Raw genomic sequence first — 10,797 nt, 5'->3', positions numbered from 1 at the left:
ACTGCAGGCTCCCAAGCCCCAGAGATAGGTGCCCCACTCCGGGGACCACTGTCACCGGTGCGGACAGAGAGGGGATGACGGGGGCCACCTGCCCGCGCCCTCCACCCTCCCCGTCCGCTTGTGCAGACTGAAGAGCTGTCAGCGAAGGAGAAGCGGTCCTCCAGACCACCGGGGAAGAAGGAGGAACCAGGGCCTCCTGCCCCAGCCCCTCCTCCAACGCAGCAGATGGCGCAAGTGTAGCCGCCTCCACCGGAGTAGCAGGCGCCGAGGCCACCTGCCTCGGGCTCCCTCCCCCGGTGTTGGCTGACCCCAACGTGACTGACATCATCGGCGTCGGGATATGGCGGGGAGACGTCAAGGCTTCCTGCCCTGACCCCCCGCCCCCCACCGCCAGCACACAGGTAGCAATCCCCACCGGCGCCTCGACCACCAGAGGAGGAAAGGAAAGAGCAGCGCCCTCCGGCTCCCCCTCCCCCAACTCCAACCAGAGTCCTCGCCGATGAGGCCCTCACCAAGTATCCAGAACCGCCAGCCCCCTCAAACTCCAATGGAGGTAGCGTGTGCTCAACCAAATCATCAGAATCCACCCGGTCACTCCAAAGTCTAGGTGGCGCTGATGCTGGCTCAAAGGACCCGAACCGCAACGAGGTCATCGGCATCGAAGGCGATGCTGTCGGCTGAACCCCGGTACCCTCCCCGGAAAACTGAGCATCTGGGCGAGACCCGTTCGACCCCTGTCGTGTCGGCTCCTCGGTCTGTGGCCCATTAGCTCCCGCATCTCCATCACCCTCATGCATATCAACATCATTTCCATTAACCACCTGTGCAAACAGATCTGTGTCCTCAAACTCAATATCTAGGGGGAACACCTCGCCCCTATAGGTCCAGTTGACCACATCAGACACGAACTCAATATCCAAAACACTGACTAAAAGCCGGGCTACCCTGTGAGCCCGAGTGAAAGCCATATCAACTCTCTCCGTTTTCCCAACCAACGTACCCAAACTGGCCACCACTCGAACATCCTGTAAAGGCTTAGACGGAGCGCCTATAAACCGCAACCAGACCTGAGTAAGCGGCTTTCCCTTAGGCTCCACCTTCTTCCACTCGTGGAACTCTAGAATGCCCGAAGTGCGAGGAACTCTACACAAACCAAAGCTCAACAACCGCTGCAAGTCATCTACCGTGGGGAACTCGACCTTATAAACCTTATCCTCGAGAACCACCAACTCCCACCGAAAGTCCCCCGGAGCCAACTCCTGAAGCCTCTGTACGATCTGAGCCTCAGTCACCTCTCCCTGGGTAGCCTTCACAACCCCTGTGGTCAAGCTCGGGGTCTCATCCGGAATCTCTCTCGCGGCCGGTGATTCAAAAAACATAAGCTCAGCACAGTAGACTCCATACACAGTCAGTGACGGTGCCTGGTCACGCAAGAACGGGCACTCACTGGAGGGATGATCCGGCTTGCCGCATGTCTCACATAGCTTCGCCACGCACTCAGCAATGAAATGGCCCTTTTCCCCACAACGATAGCAAAGCATCTTTTCCTTTTTGCGCGCATATTTGGACGGCCTGTCAGCATCAGTCCTGCCGGTATCCTCAGTCATGGTCCCATCCTCTGGAATCTCCGCACTGGCCAAAGCAGTCACCACCTCCATCGCCTGAGGAGGAAGTTCAGTGGGCGCATGATGGGGCTCTAGCGCTGACCCCGTGTGATCAACAACTGCCTTAGGCGGGGGCGGTCGGCGATACCTCCCACGGCCTCCTCCCCGACCTCCGCGATGGCCCCGAAAGCCACCTCTCTGACGATCTGGGCCTGAGGCTCCCTCAACAAAACCGCCTGTAGGGCCGAGAAACGGTCGCTCCGCCGACCCATCGCTCTGCCAGGCATAGCCACGACCTCCTCCCGTGGACGAGGAACCACGGTGCCGTCCCTCACCATACGCATCATAGCCATCATCCCCCCACTAGTTCTGGGGCGGATCACTGGGCTCTCTGTTGTTAGAATGCTGTCTCGTCTGTGACTGACCCGCCCGGTTTTGCGCCGGCCTCGTAACGTGATGGGGCGGAGGTGCGGCCCGCGGCTGATTGCTCGACGGCAAAGGCACCCCCCCAGAATGCCGAGGCCCTCCACCTCGGCCAGCCGGAACTGCACCGAAAGCGCCTGGCGCCTGAGGCCGGGGCCCACCATGACCCGCCGCCGACTGAGCTACTGCCGTACTCGGCGCTGGAGGCCTGAGCCCGCCTCTTCCGGCCGAAGCATGGGCGGGAAGTTGTGCCGGTGGCTGAGCGCCCACAGGGCCAATGCCGCGACCCTGGGAGACCGGCGGCGCACCACCGCCCGTCAGCGGCCTCTGTCCAGGCTGCCCCAGGGCCCCGCGCCCCGCGCTCACCGCCGGCGGCAGCGCCGCACCGCCTGGTGGCGGAGCAGACCCACTCCGGCCATCAGCAGCGGCAGCCGGCTGCTTCTTAGCGGGCGGTGCCACAGCCCCACGGCCTGCCATTAACCCTAAGGGCGGAATCCACGCCGCTCTCCCCGGGCCACAACGGCGATACCCCGGCGTGCCTCCCTTGTGGAAACTAGGGCACAGCGACGGCGGCCGAGGAGACGTACCCTTGAGATCGATCGCACGCATGCGGTTCTGTACGTATACGGTCGAACCGTCAGAAGCCTCGTTATACTGGGCCACATACCCAGTTAACTGCCCAGGTAGATCTGCCGTGCGATGGGCCTCATGCCCAGCGGCAGGCCGGCCCACGTCTCCCGATGCCTGATCGGGGCCACTGAGGCCCAAGATCGAATTCAAACGGCGAGACCTCATAGCACGGATCTCGCTAATCCCTCCGATCGGCGGCGAGGCCCTTCTGGCCGCACGGGCAGTGCCCGAACTCGCCACCGGCGATCTTGGCTGCGGCGGCGGCCGGCCAATCTTTCCCTTCTTCTTCTTTCGCGTCACCAAAGTCCAATCATCCGGCAAAAATTGAGACAAAGTCATCGGTTCTCTACATACCTTTGGGATCGGTCCGATCCAGGGCTTCATAGCCGGCTTGTGGTTCTCAAAATGAGGGCGTCGACGAGCAATCTTGATCATATGCTCCGGCAACGGCCCTACGGCCGGCGAAGCCGTGACCCTGGAGGGGACACACTCCTCTTGATCTTCGTCGTCGCTCTCCAGAAGCGCCCAAAAACGTCCTCCCGGTCTTGCCTGAATCGGCTCCGTCAGATCAATCACCTCGGCTGCCTTCGAGCGTAGGTCTATCTGCACATACTCGCCAACAACTATGTTATAATCGTCAAGTTTGAATTGAAGACCTACCTCAATCACGTCTTCGACTGGAAGATAATCGCCGGCGAGGATATCATTCTCCAGATCGAAGAGAACCACCCATCTTGAATGAGGGGTGAACCGAAGCCGCCCTTCGATCCACACCCCTGGATCCATCATGAGAGAAAACGAGACTCGCCATTGCGACCACCGGCGCACGTCCCGCCCGATCTCACGCCGCAGCTCACCACGACCACCTCCCGATCCCGTAGACCCCTCCTTGCTCTCCAACGGCGCCGCAGGTAGAGTAGGCGGTCTCGATGAGATCAGAGGTGACACCCCAGCGCGAGAAAGCGGCGCGGATTGGGGCGCCGGCGATGAGCGCGATCTCGATGAGATCAGATGTGACACCCCAGCGCGAGAAAGCGGCGCGGATTGGGGCGCCGGCGATGAGCGCGATCTCGATGGGATCAGATGTGACCCCCCCCCCCCCCCCCCCCCAGCATGGTGTCGGCCGGCGGTGGTGGGGCGGCCGCCAGGACGCCGCCTGGCTCCCACATAGCCGTCACCTATGTCTGAAGTGCTCCGATGTTCTGTCCATCAGGTTGATGGTGTGCTCACTGGAGCTGCCAAGTTGGCATTTTTCGGTATCCTTACTGTTGCTGCTTTTGGTGGCGATGCGGTAGAAGCCCAGGCTATCACCAACAAAAACTAATGAAGAGAACCGATCCAAAAATGAGCCCCGCTTGGTTTAAGTTAAATTATGATGACCTGCAGTTTGGCTAAGCAAGCACTATGCTATCGTTGTGATATTGTGTAACTTGGTACCATGTTATTATATCTCTATCTATCTATTCGACATGAAACTGTAGGTTGATGTTATTACCGAAAAAGGCTTTCGCCCCGCTTTATATATAAAGCAAAGTAGGTTGATGTTATTATATCGTACCTTGTGATATTGTGTGATATGGTATTATGTTATTATATCACGATCTATCTATTCGAGTAGATTGTCTGGCAGGGTATCATGTGTGTTGTGCTTGCCATTCTTTGTCTAACAAGCAATTTAGTTGCTTTGTACATAATAATTTGATAAAGCTTCGTACGATACATTCCCTGCTCTAGCACAAATTTTTTAACTTAATTCATGGTAGACAGCAATACTTTAATGTTGAGCACATACGCTTCCATAGTTTCTTATTGTTGCACCCATTGTCATTATGTGCTTCCTTTTCATTTTTTCCTAAGATTAATTTAGCCGCGTTCATGCTTCCTACACAATTTTCGTTGCCTCGTAAAGAAAATAACAGAATATGTTTACTTTAGATTCATTCCCTGCATCAACAGTAATCCAACATATGCACACATCCATATTATTCTAGTTGTACCGATATTTAAATCTTAGCAACATTGTGGAATTAATTGCCGATGGAACCAAGAACCAGGGAATCACATGTAAGGAAGCATGCACGCTTGAGGGCTTTTTTGTAACCGCATAACCTAACCCGTCTCAATATTCCACTCCATCAGTCAGCTCCTCCCTAGCCTTGATGAACTCATCTCCTCTCAGAAGGTTGTGGTTGTCGACTCCAGTGAGCGGCAAGAAGAAGCGAGGACGTGACCATTGAGTGGCCGGCGCTAATGACATGTGGCCGTCGAGTATGTTGGCGGGTTGCTCTCATGCTTGTGCAGGGAACAATGAATACTAAAATTCTCTATATCATACGCCATGCCTGCCATCAATGAGCACAACATGCTCACCCAGTGTGTGTTGTTGGATTGCAGATTGTGTGTGGCGGCTTGATGGAGAATTCACAAGCATGTAGGTTGGGAAGAGGATCGTGCCTGGCATGTGATGGAATATTAGGGTACATCACTGATCGTGTGGAGGTGGAGACAGGGTAGGACGCGTCGACGTGGATGAGCTGTAGACATCCGCTGATTTCTTGGTGGAGATCAAGGAACTGGAAGAGGTAGCTGTCATGATGAGCGAGTTCGGCGAGAGGTCACCCGTGAGAGGCAAGATGGCTGGGATGGATGGGTCGGGAGGTCAGATCTACTCGCCTCGACCATGGTAACTTTGTTGGTACGGAGCAACAGGCGAGATAACTCAATCGATGGATAAAGTTATATAGTTAATCGACATGATTGGTGGTCCGCTTGTAAATTTGGACCATGAGATTAGGAAAGAATCAACAATGTAGGACGCATGATGGAAGTTTCCTATCAAACTTCTGATACAAAGTGTTTTGCTAAGTTATACTCGTTTTTCCTCAGTGTTCCTTTTAGGGTGCCTAAATTTGGTTAAAACTTTAGCACACTGGATGAGGAGGCACCTTAATTCATGGAATGGAACTGCAGCAACACCCCACCCTCCTCTAATACCAAACTTCATGTTGTTTTGCAGTTGAACTTAGCATATCAAATTTTATTGCACTAAATATATGAAACTTTTCCATGGCTAGTTTCCCATCATCAGAATTATACTTTTATTTTTTATAACATTTTTTTAATTTTTCTGGATCATTTATCATTGAAAAATATATCTGAAATCTTGTTTGGCCTATTTTTGCCATGTAGTTATTTCTAATTTTTATTTTTAGTTGAGCAATGGCAATTTCCTGCAGGAATTTCTTTTCATATTATTTTTCAAGGGGATTCCTTTTCATAGTTGAGCAATGACAATTTCATGTAGATATTTGTTTTTGTTTTTTTGGTGTCACCAAGTGTTTTTCCAGAGGGCCAACAGAAGAAGCGCCAAGCCCACTCAGTTCACCTCGTGGGCTTGCGATCCGGATGCGTGTTCTTGTTGGGTTACCCACTAAAAGTTTCTGCCGGTCTAAAAAAAAAACTAAAAGTTTCTGCCAATCCTAAAAAGGAAAAATAAAAGTTTGTGCCAAAGGAATTAAAAAAAGGAAAAAAAAGAATTAATCCCAAAAGAAGAAAGAACCCTAGCCGCCTGAGGAAGGAACGCCCAGATCGATCCGCAGGTATGCAATATAAGATCGCCGGTGGTGGTGATTCCTGACGGACTTCTCATCCTAATCCCTATCCGATTGTTGGCAGGCCGGCGACGATGGCGACGGTTCGTTGTACACGCACCCTGCTCCAGCGAACGCAGGCGGCGGTCGCGGAGGAGGGACGCCGGCTCGTGCCAAGCAGGTTCATGCGCTCGCGCCAGCTCTCCAGCCAGGTCTCCAGCGAGGTATCTTAACCAAAATTGACATCTATTTTTTCATGATTTATATGTATCTCACGGCATCAAGTATCGATGTATCCAGTGATAATCGAGTTCTGCGCAACCGAAACAGCTGCATGCATGATGTGTCTCTTCTAGTATTAGCTACTAGTAGACAACAGCAACATTATTTGCTTATCATCGTCGTACTTGTTTAACCTGACCTGAACCTGTGCATCCTGGCATCCTGCCGCTTGCAGCAACAGGACTGCTTGCAAATCATATCATTTGGCAATCTTATTTTCCTTGTTGACCCGATCATGACTTTTTGCTCATCCCTTTAGCAATTATTATTAACCGCAACAAATAAAATCCTATTCTGCCCCCTGCTTCCTAAAGTTGTTATCTATTACGTCTTATATTAGTTTCGGACATATCTAACTGATCGCCCCCCCCCCTCCCTTTGAAAAAAACTGATTCCCAAAAAATAATGGAGTATTCGGTGGAATAAACCCTTAGTGGAGTATATTTACTCCACTAAGTTTTGGCCGGACCTACCTGATCCCCTATATTTAACGGAGTAAATTTTGTTTTTCCTGAACTTTGCAATTCTAGTATAAATTACAACTACATATGAGCACACGTATATAAACTAAACATAAATTTGAATGTTCAAGCAAATCACGGATATAGTTTAAAAACCGAATTATTCAAATTTAAACACGCCGAATGGTTCAAATGTAGCAAATAGCATGTGATAGAACAGCTAGGACTCACTAAGACGTTGGTAGTGATACCCAACAAGATCTTGTTAGAGCTGAGCATGAACTTGACGGTTCTCGATCTTGCGATGCTCCTCAAGGAATGCCAAGATCCTGTTCGTATCATACTCTGGCTCAACCGGAGTCCCGTTGGTGATGTGCCAAAAGTTCTCAGGCATATCTCTCTCGTGTTCAGTGATGATCTTATGCAATATGATGCAAAAAGTCATGATTCCATAGAACCTTGGAGTTCCAGTACTCGGCAGGTCCACGAACAATTGCAAAGCACTTATGAAGCTCACCGAAGGCTCCCTCAGCATCTTTCCTAGCAGCTTCTTGACATTGGGCAATGTGAATATTTTTGTTACCTTTTGGACGCAGAATTATTTTGATCATGGTGGCCCATGGTGGATAGATGCCATCATCGAGTAGTCATGCCCGTTGACCGCGTAGTTGCAAGCAGGAGCTTCACCTTTAATAAGCCTAGCTAGAAAACAACGGTGGTCTCGACAGCACATTCAAGTTATTGTGACAGCCAGGCAAACCAAAGAATGAGTAACATATCCAAAGATCCTTCGATGCAACTGCCACAAGAATGATCGTTGGATTGTTGCAGTGGCCTCTGTACTGACCCTTCCATCCTGCAGTACAATTCTTCCATGTCCAGTGCATACAGTCAAGTGATGGAAGCATCCCTGGCCATCCTCTTGCTTCACCTTGAGTCATCAGCCTCTGGGTTTCTTCCTCGGTTGGTGCTCTCAAGTACTCCGGTGGAAATACAGCGATCACTACTTTAGTGAACCTTTGAAAAGCCTCCAAGATTGTGTCTTCACCAATGCGGAACTAGTCATCGATTGCATCGGCCGAACACCCATATGCCAAGACTCGAACAGCCGCAATGCATTTCATCAGAGGGCTTGTACTTATCTCTCCACATGCATTTCCCGAAGCTTGAACCAATTATCATATCTCTCAACCGCTTTTGCAATGGTCAGAAAAAGACTTGTGTGCATCCGAAAGCGCCGATGAAAGTACTTCTCTGGATCGGTTGGCTTTGGGTCAAAGTAGTATATCGTGATCTTCACATGACCCTCTGCTCTATCACGGATGATGTGTATGCGGCCAAATTATGATCCTCTCCTCGGCCGCCGAACATCATTGTTGAAAATCATGCCTAAAACGGTGTCAAAGTCATCGTCATCTTCTTCCTCTTTGGATGACGATGAGTCCTCCAAAGCCATCTCCCTCGACCTCTTCATCTACAATTCAAACGGTTAGCTTCAATACAAAATGCTCGCTTCACAAAGAACGATAAAAAAATCACCTAGGCAATTCGTCAAACACTTGCGGGGTGGTGGTGATGCACCGGGCGACCGGTGACGTTCTTACAAAACAGGCTGGCGGCGACGAGAGAGAATGATCTACAACGGCGTGCAATCAACGTGAGATGCCGCGACCGACAAAAAAAGAAGCAAAAAAGCAGTCCGACGAATCAACAATGGCGACGGCGGCGACGTTTCACCTTGATTCCGACAACAGCGTCGGGGGCCGAACAGGCTCGACGTCGGGTAGAAGGGTGGTGGAGGGTAGGGGAGGCAACGAGGAAACGGCGGGGCCAGCGGGCGATCGCCGGGAGTCACGCCGGCGAACTTGCAGGGGCTGGAAGGGGGAGAGGGTGGGGTGGGAGACGCAAGGGAGAGGCGCAACATTTACTCAGCCGCCGCACGGTGGAGTAAATTTAGGAAGATTTTTAGGGCTGGAGTGAAAATTTAACCCCCTTGCAGCTGATAAGGGATCGGCTAGGTGCCGGTTAGAGTAAACCGGATCAGTTAGAAATGGCCTTACAGAGGTAGTACTAGTCAATAGTCTGTTTCCAAAGCACACATTCACTATCCCAACCAAGCACTTGCGAAATCCTAATTCAAATTTTCCTAGCTACTAATTAGTTAACCATCGAACCTATGTAAGTGTCCTTTGTTAATTATTTACCAAACCAAACCATATTTATTATTTTAGAGTGGCTTCATTTACCCATATAGAACAAGTATGATTCTGTGACTAGTTGCTACACATGAACGATGCATTCTGTATATATTGAACCTCACACTTGATTGACAGACAAGAAAGTATCCTTCTTAATTATTTACCAATCGAAATCAGCGCATACTTAGTGATGATAATGCACAGCAAGTACAGTGACCATTATCCATGTATATCAATCCAGCATGCTGGCAAGTCCCCTGCATTGGAATCTGAACTGGACATGAAGATGAAGAAGCTTGCGGCCTCGATGGCTCGGTTGAAGAACACTCCAGGACCAGATGCCTCTAAGTTGTACGTACAATATCAGAGCATGCAACTTGATCATTTCTTCCTTAATTTCCTGTTTATTTGTTTGTTTGACAGGAATTGATATTATCTCATTTGACCTACCCGCAGGCGCTTGATGTCTTACGGACGTGCGGCTAATAGTGTGGTCGATGGAGCTGTCAACTTTGCAATTTTCTGTATCATTTCTGCTGCTGTTTATCGTCGCTACAGCGAGAAGGGGGTAGAAGCCCAGGCTATTACCAAGGGAAGCTCGTGAAGACAGGATCGCAAAAATGAAAACCAAAGCTGGCCCCAGCTTGTTTTCAATTTAATTATGACCTCTGCAGTTTGGCTAGCTAGCACTATGCTGTGATATTGTGTGACATGGTATCATGTTATTTATATGTCCTCTATCCACTCCCTCCATCCCATAATATAAGAGCATTTTTGACACTACATTAGTGTAAAAAACGTTCTTATATTATGGGACGGAAGGAGTATCTATCTACCTATATATTCGAGTAGATTATGCATGAAAGTGTAGGCTGATGCTAAAATACATTGCATAGCTTATATGGTCACTGGCATGCATTGTTGGTGTTACCCGCCTCAAAGTGATTGCAATCGACTCAGAAGTTATTCATGACTGAGGCTGTGTTTGGTTGAGCTGCAGATTCTGGAAAAGCAGCTGTGCAAAAGCTGCTGTGGAAAAGCTGCTGTGAAAATGCTGCTGTAGAAAAGCTGGAGGCTGTTTGGTTAAAACGACTGTGAAACTGTAGATTTGATTGTAAATTGTCTGTAATGCCCCTGGCAGCTGAGTGAATATGTTTATATGCTAATTGACCTTAAAGTAGTGACATGTACATTTGTAGGGAATTGGACGATCATTTGACATAGAAAAAAATATGACAATGTAAGCAATTTATAGTAACACATACACAATTGAACAACTATACTTTGATGTTGCATACATTTATATAGATAATGCTCCCATAATATTATTACGAAGACATGCACCATACAAGACATGTATGGTTCACATGATGATGACCTCCATCGACATAGCTAAACTTATGTTGCCATCGCTAGACAAGCATGAGCTGTCCTACTACGAATATTGCCATGCTATATTCGTTCTCCTCATCTTCAACCGGATCTGCTTGTGTTCATGCCACCTCCCGTCGTAGCACTGGATGTACATACTCATCATCGGCATCACATCTATCAAAAACTTTAATGTGGCACTACTGGCCAATGACAGATCAATATGTGCATCAAGCAA

At 49.7% G+C, this 10,797-nt stretch overlaps 1 protein-coding gene across 1 annotated transcript; it reads left to right on the top strand.

Annotated features, from left to right (window-relative positions):
• The first annotated feature begins 6,151 nt into the window (after positions 1-6,151).
• On the top strand, positions 6,152-9,932 carry LOC123101458 (uncharacterized). The gene is made up of 4 exons (XM_044522909.1): positions 6,152-6,256; positions 6,333-6,471; positions 9,430-9,539; positions 9,645-9,932. The coding sequence occupies exons 2-4, from the start codon at positions 6,343-6,345 to the stop codon at positions 9,790-9,792; spliced, it is 387 nt and encodes a 128-aa protein (XP_044378844.1). The 5' UTR covers positions 6,152-6,256; positions 6,333-6,342; the 3' UTR covers positions 9,793-9,932.
• Positions 9,933-10,797: the final 865 nt, after the last annotated feature.

This window comes from Triticum aestivum, chromosome 1B (assembly GCF_018294505.1).
Source record: "Triticum aestivum cultivar Chinese Spring chromosome 1B, IWGSC CS RefSeq v2.1, whole genome shotgun sequence".
NCBI classification, from domain to species: Eukaryota; Viridiplantae; Streptophyta; class Magnoliopsida; order Poales; family Poaceae; genus Triticum; species Triticum aestivum.
Note: the sequence above shows the minus strand (reverse complement) of the source record. Positions and strands in the feature narration are given on the sequence as shown.